Raw genomic sequence first — 15,756 nt, 5'->3', positions numbered from 1 at the left:
ATACAGTGGAATTAAGTATACAAAGCAATGCGATTAATTAGCATTAATTATTCGATTCTTTCGAGAGCCCTAATAAATTATACAACATATAGAACGAGCTGTAGATTTCTAAGGGTTGAAGAAGCCGGATCTTCAGGGCTTTTGCGTGTGTGCACTCTGGAGAGACTTTGAAGTTCTAGAGTTGCACTTCTTCAGTATTAGTCTCATACTGCTCTCAGATAGACCCATTCTTTAGCCGCTTTGAGAGGAAATAAGATTATTATTGTGTTGGCGGAAAATGGGAAAGATTTTCAACAGGAAAGGTCAGCCTGAGCACGGCTCTCTTCACAGATTTACCCCCCTCCCCCCGCTCCCCGACTATAATATAAGTTTAGCTTATATTGTTTCCCAGCTAAATGAAGTACAGATGCCATCGCTTCGCCACTCTCCAAGGAAGCTGTCGCCGCCTCTCCCACAGAACTTTACATTTCTCTCTGCAAATGTCACCATACCACCAGACCTGAATACACTCGTCCTGCTGAAGTCATGTCCTCGGACTTTGCTGTAAGGCTTGGGCAAACAGCCACAAAGCAAATACATCCACGCGTCTGGAGCGAACGGGTCCTACTGGCTTTCTGTCGCACGCGTCCATTTTTTGGTGCTTGACATTAATCCCTCATTTGCATTGATGCGTATCTCACGGATGCATGTATATGTATGAGCTGATCAGCGTGAGACAGGGTAATCAAAGGTCTCATTGGGAGGCTACATGGGCCTTGATTAGCATAAATAGGCAATCATGCAGAAGAAGTGCGGTCGTAGCTATCTGTGGAGCCATCAGGACACAGCCTCAGAGAGACCGTGTCTGGGGTTTCAAACGTTACAATCTCAGCATGTTCCTGTTCTGCAAAGGAAACTAACCCCACCATTGTTCGCAGTGGTTCTTAGAGAACCTATACAGAAGACTGAGGAGACTGAGCTCTCTCGGGCAGCTGGCTGAAGGCCTTCCATCCCTTTTCTTGACCACGAAATGAACCAAAGAAGCCCAACTGACATGGTGAACTGCTATCATTCTCCATATATCGTATGAAATGTTGGGGGTCATACTCATACTAGTCAGTGAATTACCTGGACAGAAAGCCCAGCGAGTCTGACAGGGTCTTATCAAGTGACCTCAATAAACCCAAATAAACATAAAGTCAGTGGTCAGTGAGAGTGTCTACCTGTAAAACTCTATATAACATTAGAATAAACCCAAATAAACATAAAGCCAGTGGTCAGTCAGAGTGTCTACCTGTAAAACTCTATATAACATTAGAATAAACCCAAATAAACATAAAGCCAGTGGTCAGTCAGAGTGTCTACCTGTAAAACTCTATATAACATTAGAATAAACCCAAATAAACAGAAAGTCAGTGGTCAGTGAGTGTCTACCTGTAATTAACTCTATATAACATTAGAATAAACCCAAATAAACATAAAGTCAGTGGTCAGTGAGTGTCTACCTGTAATTAACTCTATATAACAATAGAATAAACCTAAATAAACATAAAGTCAGTGGTCAGTGAGAGTGTCTACCTGTAATTAACTCTATATAACATTAGAATAAACCCAAATAAACATAAAGTCAGTGGTCAGTGAGAGTGTCTACTTGTAATAAATTCTATATAACATTAGAATAAACCCAAATAAACATAAAGTCAGTGGTCAGTGAGAGTGTCTACCTGTAATTAACTCTATATAACAATAGAATAAACCTAAATAAACATAAAGTCAGTGGTCAGTGAGAGTGTCTACCTGTAATTAACTCTATATAACATTAGAATAAACCTAAATAAACATAAAGTCAGTGGTCAGTGAGAGTGTCTACTTGTAAAACTCTATATAACATTAGAATAAACCCAAATAAACATAAAGTCAGTGGTCAGTGAGAGTGTCTACCTGTAAAACTCTGTATAACATTAGAATACTAATACCACAAAAGTCTGTCTCAGATATTTTTAGTGTACCAAACAGAAGGAAGTCTGCCTCTCTTCTGCCTCGCCTCCATAACCGTAATCCCACGTTAAATCAGGCAGACATGAAAACAGCCTAGAGGTCCTTCTGGGGTGTTTGTGTGCTAGCCTACTGTCACTAGCAACACAATGCTAAGCGCTTGAGTCTGTAAGCCGTCTAAATTACGCATCCCAAAATTTTTGTTGGCAACTGTTTTACAGTACTGAAGAAACTCGGACCGAAGGACACATTTTAATCAGCATACCAAATAAGCCATCATACCAATTTTATTCCTAGTAATTTTCGAGCGTTTCTATTGGTCCATTCGTCATGGAATTCTGATAGAATATTAGAAACAACAGCCAGATTTACATAATGTCGATTATTTTTGTGATAAACAGCAGAAATTGAGATTTTTAAGTTTTTGCATTACAGTGACGATATGTAAGAGTGCATTGGAGAGTAAGTACATTAAATCCTGTCTCTAGAAGGTGTGTGTGTGTGTGTTTGTGTGTGTGTGTGTGTGTGTGTGTGTGTGTGTGTCTAGTTCGGTTCTGACACTAATCCACTAAGTCCAACAACACTCCCACTACTTTAGAAAAGACCCCTCACTGAAGCTCAACACGTCTATCTGCAGACAGAAGATCAATTGCAACAAGCAGATCACAAGCAGACACACACACACACACACACACATACACATTCACACACACACACACACACACACACACACTAATACAGAGTCAGAGCAAACATATGCCGGTTCATATGCCACTACCATCCTATACCACTCCATCCTACAATACTACATTATTGAATTTCCCAGTGAAAATCTTAATGCTTTCTACAATATTTGGTCGCACAGGCAAATCTTGCTGCATGAACACACACACAGCTGATTCTAGTATATTAATGAGACTAAGTTTAATGGCTTAGGTCTGAGCATTATAACATCATCGCAGCTGCAGCTGAGAAGGATTTTGAGGAGGATGCTAGTGTGCTTTAGCATAGAATTTAACATCCAAGTACAACAGATTTGGAGATATCATGGAGAAAGGCAGTTCGCCTTCGTGTGAAGCTCTGAAACTGCCTCAATATCTGGATGCCTTTACTTCTATCTGCGTCAGGTCACTACATACACAAAAGGGGGTGGCTGGTGACCAGTGGTGGCTTGGTGGTCAGAACACTGGGTTAGATAGCCATGTCTGCTAAGCTGCCACTGCAGGGCCCTTGAGTAACGGTACCTGTCCACTGCAGGGCGTGAATTTAGCATCTCATCGTCATTGGTATTCAATAGGTAGTGGCAGGAAAATGCGTGAGGAATTGTGGGATGGTGGGCAGTGCGAACATGAGATGGCTTCAACTTTCTGCAAAGGACACACAGCAGCCGCGCCGCACTGACCAATCAGCTCCTTGAGAAACTTTCGGAGGTTCTTTAGTGTGTATCTGTGGAGGAACCTCTTAAGGTGCTTTGAGGAACCTTCCATTTATTGAGGTTCCTCCACAGTTTCATACTGAAGAACCTCCAAAAGTGCACATTTTTGACTGGCTGTTACTGAGGTCACATCCTACTGCAAACCTACTGCAGTGCTAAAAAGACAGCAGCACTCTGCATTTTCTAAATCTGGCCCTTCATGCATTAGAATGAACACTATCTAGACAAAAGTATTGGGACACCTGCTCATTCATTGTTTCTTTCCCGAAATCAAAGGTATTCAAATAATTTATCCTGCTTTTGTTGGAGTAACTGTTTCAACTTTCTACTAGATTTTGGAGAGTTGCTGTGAGGATTTGATTGCATTCAGCAACAAAAGAGTTTGTGAGGTCAGGGTGTAGAGTGGTCAACAGAAGTATAGGATGGAGCACCATCCATCATTCCAGAGAACACAGTTCTTCCACTGCTCCTCAGCTCTAAGCAGCGGGGCTTTATACCCCTTTAGACCATGTCTGGTATTAGGCAGCATGGTGCCAATAGGTGCCAATGCTTCAGAGAGTCCAGTAGAGCTGATAAATGTGTACCTATTGGCTCCGCCCAGAACAACAGACTCCACTACTTTTAATGTGGAACAGAAAGAAAGAAAAAAATAAACAGGCCCTGTCAAAATAAAAGTCACTAATAAAAACAAACAGGCCCTGTCAAAATAAAAGTCACTAATAAAAACAAACAGGCCGTGTCAAAATAAAAGTCACTAATAAAAACAAACAGGCCCTGTCAAAATAAAAGTCACTAATAAAAACAAACAGGCCCTGTTTTTTATAATTTATCTTTTAAATGAGCCGGAAAGCTCAACACTGAATTTCTGTATAAAGTTCATACTGTTAGTTAGCAAATGCATAAAACAACCTCAAGCTAAAATGGAAAGCTTAACACATAGGAGTTTTTTGTGGTAATTAAGCGATTAATCAATTATCAAAATAGTTCTTTCCTGCAGCCCTGCTGTCCATAAACATTTGGACACATAGTGTATGTTATAGTCGCGCTACAGAAGACTGTGTTGTGTTTTTCGAAACGATTCCAAAACACAGAAAAAAAAGCCCGGCTGGGGCTTTAATAGATACTGAAGTGGTTCAGAGGTCAAGTAGCTTCCACACTGTATGATTTTACAGGTCACGGCGTGCTTGAATTACGCCCAATCAGACACACGCAGAGCATGCCAGCCTCTAATGATTCAAGGCTGCCGTCAAGACAACAGCTTAATCCTATTCAAATCAAACTCAGTAAAGTACGCACTATGAATGCTCAGCACGGAGGAAGCACAGAAAAAAGACATAGGAATTTTAGAGCCCCCTCTGTTACCATGACAACACAATATCTCTCTCCCTCTCTCTCGCTCTGTATCTTTATCACATGTCTCAGGTTTTCTCAGGCATATCTCTCCATCTTCCTCAAACTAAACTGTACTTCTTTTCCAAAGAACATCTGATACCGGATGACTTCAGATAAAATCTCTGAATGTGGAGGCCCGAATCTTACATCGTCGCTGTCGTGCAAAAAATCTTGTATCTCCAAAATGCCAACTTTACAAGATTAGGAAAAAACCTTCAGAATTGTCAACGGAGGTCAATGTAAAAAGATCTAATTCCAGGCCATTTGGGAACGTTTCTATTGGTCCGTTCATCCCGACCTTCTGACACAATGTAAAGAACAACTGCCAGATTCACATTCTGTCAAAAAGTGAAAAACAGCAAAAATGGAGACACAAGGTTTTTGCAGGACAGGTTATGGTCAGTCTGTATGTTCTAACTGTCCTCTGATAGGCTCGGGTTCTGAGAAGAGACAACAGAGACCTGTTTATGATGGGCCTGGGTAAAGAAAGAGAGAAAGAGTAAGAGAAAGAGAGAGAGCTTGCAGGCTTTACAGAACCCTGATAAAACCTCATTCAACCTAAAGAGAAACTGTAGCACACAACGTTTGGTTAGGCCCCGCCCCCATGTGTCCGTATACTTTTTTTTTTTAAACGGAGATGTTCATCTGCTGTTTTGGCCTCCCGTACATACGGAAACCCAGATTTCGGTCACTGGAAACGGAAAACTTTTTGAAAACGCTCTCCAAGGTAATAAAAGTCACTAATAAAAACAAACAGGCCCTGTCAAAATAAAAGTCACTAATAAAAACAAACAGGCCCTGTCAAAATAAAAGTCACTAATAAAAACAAACAGGCCCTATCAAAATAAAAGTCACTAATAAAAACAAACAGGCCATGTCAAAATAAAAGTCACTAATAAAAACAAATAGGCCCTGTCAAAAGAAAAGTCACTAATAAAAACAAACAGGCCCTGTCAAAATTAAAGTTTTGGCCTCCTGTACATACGAAAACCCAGATTTCGGTCACTGAAAACGGAAAGCTTTTTGAAAACACTCTCTGAGATGGGGAGTTTTAAAAACTCTTTTAAAGGAGCAAAAATATAAACTGAGGATCAATAGCTGTGTTTTCAGTGTTGTCGTGCAGACGGGGAAAACTGAGCTTTATGGAAACGCTGACGTCACATGCATGTATCTCAAATAACCTCTTTACTCCCTATAGAGTGAACTACATAAGTCCACATATTAAAATATGTACATTATGTTCTATTACGGATCTACATCACTGCTCTATTTAGATTGAGAATCCATCATTTCCTGACTTGCTAAGTACACTACATAGGGAGCTGTGTTTTATTTAGGATTGAACCCAGAAGAAGTGGTTTCTTCTGTTTTCTTCATGTTGTTTTGATGTCTCTCTTTATTGGGTAACAGGGCTGGCTTGCTCATGTTTGCGAATCTGTGTGGACGGGCATATTTTCGTGGGAGGAGTGAAATCTCAGTCATCCCGGGTTCATGAGGACAGAGCCTTTTTTATTTATTTCAAACTGTATTAATTTTATTAATTGTGTTTTTATAAAGGTTCACGCTGTTAGGCTAAATCAGCAGTCTGCCATCGAAAAACTACGTTTGGCTCCATAAAGAATCATATATGTACATCAAATATAGGTTCTTTAGACCTTTAAAAGCTTCTTAAAGGAAACAAAGATGGTTTTTCTATGGTGTCATTTTCACAGTGGCAAATTCTAAATTCTACAGCACAGCCTACTTTCAATTAGTTACAGCACCCCATATCAACATTACTGACATTATAACAGCAGCTGTGAAAGCTTGGCTAGTTCCATTAACTCCCGTTTGCTTGGAAAACAAAGCCAAATCAATGAGGGTGGTGAACATCGGAAGGCTTACGCTATATGGACAAAAGTATTGGGACACCTCTTAATCACTGAATTCAGGTGTTTCATTCGGCACCATGGCTACAGATGTATACATCAAGCACCAAGCCATGCAGTCTGCCTTTCTTCCACACATTAGTGAGAGAGTGGGAGTGGGTTCTGAAGTTCTCACTGAACTCCAGCGTGGTTCTGTATGTAATAGGAGACACCGCTGCACCACCAACAACAAGTCAGTTGGTGAAATTTCCTCCCTCCTAGATCTTCCACCATCAGCTGTGAGGTATTATTAGTGAACAGTGGAAGAGTTTAGGAGGAACAGCTCACAGAGAGCAGCTCAGCCACCGAGTGTCTGTCAGACCACGTAAAGTTACAGAGCGGGGTCAGGGCAGAGTGCTGAGCTCAGAGCAGAGTGCAGAGAAGTCTCAGTAACTGCAGAGCTCCAGACCTGCTGCTGTTAGAGCTTAGAGCAAAGGGGGACCAACTCCATATTAATGCCTATGGATTTAGAATGGGATGTCATAAAAGCTCCTGTAGGTGTAATGTTTAGGTGTCCCAATACTTTTGTCCATATAGTGTAGTTGGATGCAGATGAATGGAAATGAGAAGGATGATAATGAATGATCCAAACCTGAAGAAAACAGCCAGCTTCACCCTGGGCCTGTCTGATGCTACCCTCCAGAGGTTTGACCTGATGCTCAGCAATGACTAGCCTACTAAGCCTTCAGCCAGTTAGCCAACAATGGCCAGCCTAATGCTAACCTCCAAACACTTAGCCAGCATTGGCTAGCCTAATGCTAACCTTAAAGCCCTTAATCAGCACAGACTAGCTTGATGCTAACATCCATAAGCACCACTCTAACCCACCAAGAGGTGACAAGTCTCGCAGCAAAAAGAAAAATAGCCACAGACGCACACACTCCAGCAAGCCTCCGGCAGCACAAGACCGACCACCAAACCGCCACGAGCCACTCTCTCACACTCGTCCACACATCGCCCTCTCACCAAAAACTCCATCCCCCACAGTGCCTTGCGGCCTACCTGCTTGTTTTTGAGGTCGAGCGAGAGTTCGTAGTCGGAGGCAGTGGAGTGGCTGCAGGCCCCGTTCCTCTGCACCCTGATTGGGGAGGCTGTGTGGTGCAGGCTGGGCCTCCTGCCGCCCCCTGTCCCTCCTCGCCCTCCTCCGGCCTCTTCGTCCTCGGCTTCTTTCTTCACATCATCCTCCTCCTCCGTCTCCTCCTCTACCAGCTGCTCTTGGTGTTGGGCCTGGGCCTGGGTCTGGGCCTGGGCCTGGGCTGGAGCTCTCTCTTCCTCTTTCTCAGTCTCTGGCACCTTTATTTCCACCTCAGTCGGTTCCACCTCCTGGGCTCCTCCTCCTTCCCCCCCTCCTCCTCCTCCGTCGGCAGGCGTAGCCGGGCTCCCTCCATCCGGAGGCCGCTCGGGGCCCTCAGGGGCCCCGGGAGATGGCGAAGTGACGGGAGAGGCAGAGGGAGTCTCTTCACTGCTTAAAAAAGGAGAAAACGCAGAGTCAGCCCGCAGCCCGGCCACCATCTGACCTCGTCCTCCAGCTCAGTTGGCTCTCTTTCTCCCTCTCATCCTCCTGTTTGCTCCTTCTCTCAGAGGAAGAGGGCAAAAAGAGAGAGATGAAGGGGTCTGGCCGCGGCCCCCAGCATCCACTGTGCAGGGGCGGGCCTAGCACAGTGAGCCCACAAGCAGACGGAGAAGGGGAAGGACACACAGTGACTGACTTGTGACACCCCACATGTGACACACACACAGACAACAAGACACAGTCATGCAGCTATCAGTGCGTGTGCGCCGGCAGGTGCGCGCCGGGGGGGCGATGAGTGTGTGCGTTGTGACCCGACGTGGCCGTGTTTTCACTCTGCCCGACTAAAGCGAGCCCTGCTGGGGGAATAGCGGAAGGCCTCTTTGTGCGCTCTATAGGGATGGAGATGACAGCAGGATGGACTCTTTATTTTCTTTTTCTAGTGGCCTGCTGATATTAGTGTGGGACCAGGGGACTCCCTGTCTGACATCGTTCCACCTTCTCCAAGCCCACCCCCCCACCCCCCTGCTCACTGCTTCTGTTCACTGCATCTCTATGCCTGCTTTTCTCACACCTACTGGTGGGCCTTGTAGGTCTTTTCAATTGGACTCAATTCACAGAAATGACTTGTTCCCCCTGAAGAGTGTCTGTGAACTACAGTGATGTCAGTCAGCTACCTTCCAGTTCCACAAGTTACACTTATCAGAAAATACCAGCTATTTATATTTATACATGAAGCTACTCATTAAATATCTACTCATCTCAGTCACACGATGTGAAATTCATTAAATATCAGTAGGAATACTGATACTTAATACTGGAGATGTACCTTCTGAACAGTTCTGATATTCGAGTAAGATTGAACGCTTTAAAATCAGTAGCTGAAAGATTTATCTGCAGATAGTGGAAAACATCTGCACACATTTCAGATCCATAGGGGAAATCAGTAGTTTTTTATATGAAATGAGTAGCAGAAGTAGCCTCTTCTGTATAATTAGCGTAACTGCAGCTCCTGCTTGTGGTCCTAATCCCGCCATTCCACAGACCCAAACCCGCCACGATCAGAATAAGGGGCTTCCATTTCTGAGAATATTTATCTTGCTTATATTCTTTTGAAAGTAAAAATGTGCTTGGATGTACGGACAGGTACAAACGAAGGGGCAGCTAAGTGTATTTTGGAATTTACCAAGTACCAAGTAAGATATTTTAACTGGAAGTCGGGAGAGTCTCACCAACCCTCAGTTCAAAATCCAAGATTGCCGCAGCTCACATAAACAGTAGTAAAAGCATTAATATTAGACAGTTTATCAGCACTTCTATCTGTTTGTGTCCCAATAATTCAGTCGTACACACAGATTACTGTGCAACTTCTACTTCCATGGTGTTTGAATGTGCAACATATTGTATAATCAACTGGTATCGTTAACAATGCAGACCTGCTACAGTGCTAACCAGGGGTGCTGTATGGTGGGGAAAACGTCACGCCGATTCTAAAGGGCCGGTGACTGACAGTGGCCCTAAAAATGTATTAATTGAGTATTTTGACAGAATTGAGAAGAGTTGTGGAGCCCAGTGTAATATCTTTTTATGGGGCCCACAATCCCTGGCAATGCCCCTGATGCTAAAAGTGCTAACCTAGGGTATAAGTGGGGCATATTTTGGCTAGATTCATCAAAAAACACCAGTAAAAGGACAGTCAGAACAGTTGTGGTAAATGCGGCCAACTCGAGTATGACGTTATTTCAAGCCCCGACATCTGACTCCAGTGAACTGTGGTGTGCATTTCACCATATTACATTTCCTACCTCAAATTCTGCTAGGTGATCGGGGTTTTACACTTTTAATGTATGGATTCCATGTCTGTTCTCTTGTATGGTCTTGTGTTTTTGAATGCAGCTTCATGTGGACTTGGAAATATGTGGACATACATACAGACTAGTGGCGCTAAGACTGGATAGTACTATGATTTAAAGCCAAAGACAATATGGCCAATATGGAAGCTGCCACCTTGTTTGGGCTTGCCAAACTGCAGTGTGACCTCCCAGATTTCTCCCAGGACTATATCAGGACTGTGCAGAGCTACTGAATTTGATTTTCATCAGAAACGAGAGAACATGATTACTAGGCCATGATGGCCTCTTATGTATAGTCTATGCGTGAAACAGCTTAGCCAAAGCTGCTAAACTAGCAGCTTATATGCGACTGTGAACTACCGCACTTCAGAGCTCTGCATTTGGAGTGTAGGCTCAAGAGGATAGGCCTCTGAATCTGAGCCTGAGAGCCTGAGCCCGGAGAGAAGCAGCGAAATGTATTTCTGCCTGTTGCCATTAAAAAAGTTGAACATAGCTGCTGTTAAACATTTGGAAGTACCCAGATCGTAAGCATCTGATGGTCTGCTGGCTTGGTAAGGTCGGCACCCCACTGACTGTTTACCACAGAGACTTTTATTTTAGAAAATAAATGTAGACTAATATTACAACTGAGAGAAAACTAGGTCTGACCTGATCTGATATACGTCTGTTGTTGCTGAAACTGAAAATGAATTGTCTTATACATTTATTAAAGATAACAAAAGTAAGAGATGAAGGAAAAATAAGGGAATTGGACTGCTGGTGGAAACTGAGTGACGGAGCGTGGCACCAACAGAGCCAGCCTCATACTGCTGAGCAAACTGCCAGTGGACTACCAGTGGTCCGCTATGCTCTTGCTATCAGGGTATTTCTACACTACATTAAAAAGCATCAGTAGAAGGAAAATCGAACAGGAATACATTTGAACACATATGTAATTATTCAAAATTAGCACCGAAAAATCTAAAGCTACTTTTCACGTAAAATGAGTAACAGACACGGCCTAATTAGCTAATGCTGGAGCTAACCCATTCAACGAAGGAGGCTGATGAGGACCCTAAATGGTTGTTTGCTTATATTGTCATATTTCCCCTAGTAGTTAGCCTAGTTAGCTAGCAATAAAGCTGTCACTATGACCAGAAGATCGCTGGTTCGAATCCCGGTCATGCTGCATGCCACCAGCAGCCGGGGCCCCGAGAGAGCAAAACTCCAGGGTGGGTAGATGGCGCTCTCTCCCCACATCACTCCAGTGCGGTGCTGGCCGATGGGACGGGTGTACGGCGCTTTCCTCCAGGCGAGTTGGTGGCCCGGTGATGTTGCATCAGCATTGGCTTGGGCAGAGGCACAGGCACACGTGTCGGAGGGGGCGTGTGTTGGTCTTCACCCTCACTAGTGTCGGGAGCAGTGCGTGTGATAGGGGTGGAATTCATACAGGTTGGGTAATCGCCGATCCAAATTGGGGAGAAAAAGGCTGACTTTGACAGTATGGATAAAATGATGTTGTCTGAGGACCATTTTAACGTTTTTTAACCAACGTGGCAGGAAATCACCATTGCTCCTGTTAGCACATTAGCTACAGGTCACCCCCCACCGAGCCTCCCTGTTTCCCCACCACTCATGGCACCCGTCCCCTCACCTCACATCTTCTCCTTGAGTTCTCTCTCGCTCTAGTTCTAGCTCCTCCTGAGTGCGAAAACGTGTGTTTTATATATATGTGTGTGTGTGTGTGTGTGTGTGTTTGTGTATGTGGTAAGGGAAGCACTCAGGGCAGCGTGCTCCTGTCTTAGCGCAGGCCAATATCAGAGAGTGCTGCTGTATTCAGACAGGTCACAGCCGAAGCCTCCGTTCGCTCGGGCTTTTAACAGAGCGTCCTCCAGCACCTGCATGAATCTATGTATGAAGCAGAAACTCAATTATCCTTCCGTCCCGTTGCTCAGCCCAGCCGAGGGGACGGCACACAAAGAGCCGCTGCCTCCAACTGCAATCTGATATGAACTTCTGATACTCTGCTTTCTCTTCCTCATGGCGGACGGCGTGCGGCGGGTGCCGAGGCGTGGAGTGAGATGCTAAAAGTGGAATGACTTTCTGACATGGTGAGCAGAAATGGGATGTGTGCGGTTGTGTGAAATGCCCTCAGTAGAGTCACGTAAGTAGAGGGAGGAAGCTTATGGCACATGGTGTGGTGACGGGAGAGTAAAGTAAAGCTATCCGAATTCATGGCTCAGAGTCTTATAATCAGATTGGCTTTTCCAAATATTTCAATATTGATCATTAGTGATATTGATAGAATGATTATACAGTCTTATGCAAGAGTCTAGACATTATACTAGGGAGGCACACTACAGCTGTAGCTGTTTCAGCATGGTCATCATAATGTAGGCATGTGCTATGTGAAATATGTTAAAATATATTTCTTACAATATCTGGTGAAAATAGATGTATTTTTAACATATATAAAAAGTAAACATATCTTAAAATTAAAATATATTACAATATTTTTTAAATATTTTAACATATATAAAAATATATATGTCTGAAAAAAATTTACCATTTTTTTTTCAAATGAAGAAGCAGTAAAAACACAGCCTCTGTAGCTAATCAAAATATATATTTAGCAAAAAAAAAGAATAATAAAAAAAATATATATATATATATCATCTGGCCTGTGCAAAGGTTTGGGCATTGTTAGTGTTGCAAAGACTCATGCTACCAGTCAGCTGAATCAAATTTCCAAGCTTCGAGCATTCTCTAATGTGTCAATACTGCTCTGCCCAACACTCAGCATCCATGGGCTCCTCTAAGCCATGGCCTAAAGATCTGAAACTGAAAAGTAAGCAATGCTCACAAGCCACAGAAAGGATATCAGAAGACAGCAAAGCGTTTTCAGCTTGCGGTTTCTTCCATGCTAAATATAATGAAGAAATGTCGGATCAGGGGGAACTGTGGAGGTCAAGATCAAGGAGCCCTGGAGGACCAAGAAAACTCTCAGAGAGAACATGTGCTCATATGCTGGTAAGACAAGGCAAACCCCCTATGACTGCCAAGAACCTGCATGGAAGTTAAGCTGAGCTTAACATAATCTTCATGGAAGATCTGTCACGAAACTCAACAAGCCAAGTGCGCCACACAACATCTCGACAAGCCAGATGAGGTTTGGAAAGAAGTGCTGCAGACCGATGAAGTCAACATCTGCAATCCACAAAGGCACTGCATTTCATGGAAAGAATACCCTGTCAACTGTGAGGCATGTGGGTGGACCTATCATGCTGTGTGGTTGTGTCTAAGCCAGTGGCATTGGAATATTGCACGGGTGGAGGGAAATATGGATTCTGCAAAATACCTGCAATGCAAATGTCAAGCGATTGTTAGAAAAGGCTAAATATACCTCAGAATCCAACATGGACAACCTGAAGAGACACAAAGTCTGGAAGGTTTGGAGTGGCCCTCACTGTCCCTTGACCTAAATATCCTTAAACATTTGTTGACCTTAAACAAGGTGTGCATGCAAGAAGATCCAAACATATCTCAGAACTAAAGGTAAGGTGCCCAGACCTTTGGCAAAGGTGTCCAAACTTTTGCATGAGACTGTATGAATTATGTTCAATATAAAGCCTAAGTAGTGCTCTGTACCTTGAAAAAGTAGCATCATGTCATCTCTACTTTCAACACTTGAAATTCACTATATGGACAAAAGTATTGGGACACCTGCTTATGCTCATTTCTTCTGAAATCAAGGCTATTAAAAAGAGCTTATCCACCTTTGTTGGAGTAACTGTCTCTACTGTCCAGAGAAGAAGTCTTTCTATTTGATTTTGTCCATCAGTGACAAAAGCGTTAGTGAGGTCATGATGTTAGATGATCACTCCCCAACTCATCCCAAAAGTACTGGATGGAGCACCACCATCCATCATTCTAGGAAACACAGTAGTTCCACTGCTCCACAGCTCAATGCTGGGGGGCTTTATACCCCCCATCTAGTGTCTCTCCACAGGGACTAGACAAGCTGGGTGCAAGTTTAAGCAGCTGAATGCATTCAATAGAAGGGGTGTCCACAAACATTTGGACATATAGTATACATGGCTGTCTAACTCTTAACTATGCTGTTTTATGGGACCCAGCACATCACCTGCTTTCACCAGCTACTACTAGCGGTTCTCACATTGGTCCTCAGGCTCTCCTACAGTCCACATTCTTGCTGCATCCTACTGTTAAACACGGATTCTCAGCTGCTACTGAAGTGAAGTATCATGAGAAAGTGTTGTCCACAAGTCGTCAGCACTGGCGGAGGAGAATTCTTCGTCTTGTAGATGCTGTGATTTTTTTTGGACCTGAAAGGGAAGTGGAGACTGGACGGGAGTGTTTGAGGCTGGGTGGACTGTTTAAAGTTGTGGAGCTGAGGAAAAGAACAGCACGATCTCTTCATTGGAAATTGATTTGAGGAAAAAAAATAATGCTTGATTATGGTGACATCGTCAAGGTCTCTACGATAGTACCTGTAAATTTCCTGACGAACAGCTGGATTCTAAAAATGTGTTGAGGGCCTGTTGTGCAGAAGCGAAAGCGCACCATTATCAGTTAGCATTGCAAGAAAAACCCTAAGGAACCTTATTTAATCACAACAGGGGTTTAACAGATTTTATCATGGCTTGGCGGAAAGTATTGATCAAAAAATATAGAAAACTTGGGTGAAATTGGAGCAGGGTTAAAGGTATGAGCCGCGCTAGTATCTCAACTCAGCAGTCGTTCTCGGCGTCACCGGAGGGCCGCTAGATAAAAGTCAGGTGATACGAATCTGTACCTTCCCGAAATGGCTGAGGAGATAAGTTGGGAGTCAGTGAGCACGAAATTTGAACATTACTGAGAGCATATGCGGCTCAGCTCTTTTACACACACACATACACACACACACTCACACACACACACACACATATATACACAGATCTCCCCCAGGGCGAGGAGAGGGCCTGCTGGCCAGAAGGTGAAATCAGAGCCAGTCAGAGCTACCCCATACTGCAGAGCTTTAGACATATGGGAGAGACTCCTGATGCTCATAGAAGCGATTTGTCCAAATGTTTGTGGACACTGCTTCTAATGAATGCTACTTTACATTCAGCTACTTTAAGCAGCACCCATTGCTGACATAGATGCACACCGACAGCTTGTCTAGTCCCTGTAGAAAAGTACTGCCAATAGAATAGGACTCTCTGGAGCAGATAAACATGTGCCTGATGCTGCCTAATGCCAGCCGTGGGCTACCTGGGCTTGCCCTCAGCCCCCAGCATTGAGCTGTGTTCTCTGGAATGATGGATGCTGCTCAATCCAGTACTTTTAGGATGTGCTGGGTAGTTGGGGATGATGAGGTGGGGTGGTGATCATCATCCAACATCCTGACCTCACTAACACTCTTGTTACTCTTGGTACATGCTCCTTCAAAAGCCTTCTTCCCTGGACAGTAGAGGCAGTTACTCCAACCCTTTTTTCATACTTTGATATTGGAAGAAACAATGTATGACCTGGTGTCCCAATACTTTTGTCCATATAGGGGTCCTGGTCCAGCCCTCTTCTGAGCAAGCCAAAGGCAGGGAAAACTCCCTCATACTACGAAGAAGAAACCTTGAGAGGAACCAAGACTCAAAAGGGGAACCCGTCCTTTTATGGTCCACAGTGGACAGTGTTGATCCTTAAAGA

General features: G+C 43.7%; 1 protein-coding gene across 4 annotated transcripts in view; it reads right to left on the bottom strand.

Moving 5' to 3' along the window:
• The window catches only part of iqsec3a (IQ motif and Sec7 domain ArfGEF 3a), a 191,129-nt gene that overhangs the window by 83,374 nt on the left and 91,999 nt on the right, over window positions 1-15,756 (bottom strand). For 2 of the 4 annotated variants that reach the window (XM_072674190.1, XM_072674192.1), the window contains exon 3: window positions 7,711-8,173. The exons of 1 other annotated variant lie outside the window; for it this stretch is intronic. In XM_072674190.1, coding sequence (XP_072530291.1) covers window positions 7,711-8,173 — 463 coding nt within the window. The remainder of the gene's footprint in view (window positions 1-7,710; window positions 8,174-15,756) is intronic. One more of the 4 variants, XM_072674191.1, reaches the window with a different exon arrangement.

The sequence above is a fragment of the Salminus brasiliensis genome, chromosome 2, assembly GCF_030463535.1.
Source record: "Salminus brasiliensis chromosome 2, fSalBra1.hap2, whole genome shotgun sequence".
Classification (NCBI taxonomy): Eukaryota; Metazoa; Chordata; class Actinopteri; order Characiformes; family Bryconidae; genus Salminus; species Salminus brasiliensis.
Note: the sequence above shows the minus strand (reverse complement) of the source record. Positions and strands in the feature narration are given on the sequence as shown.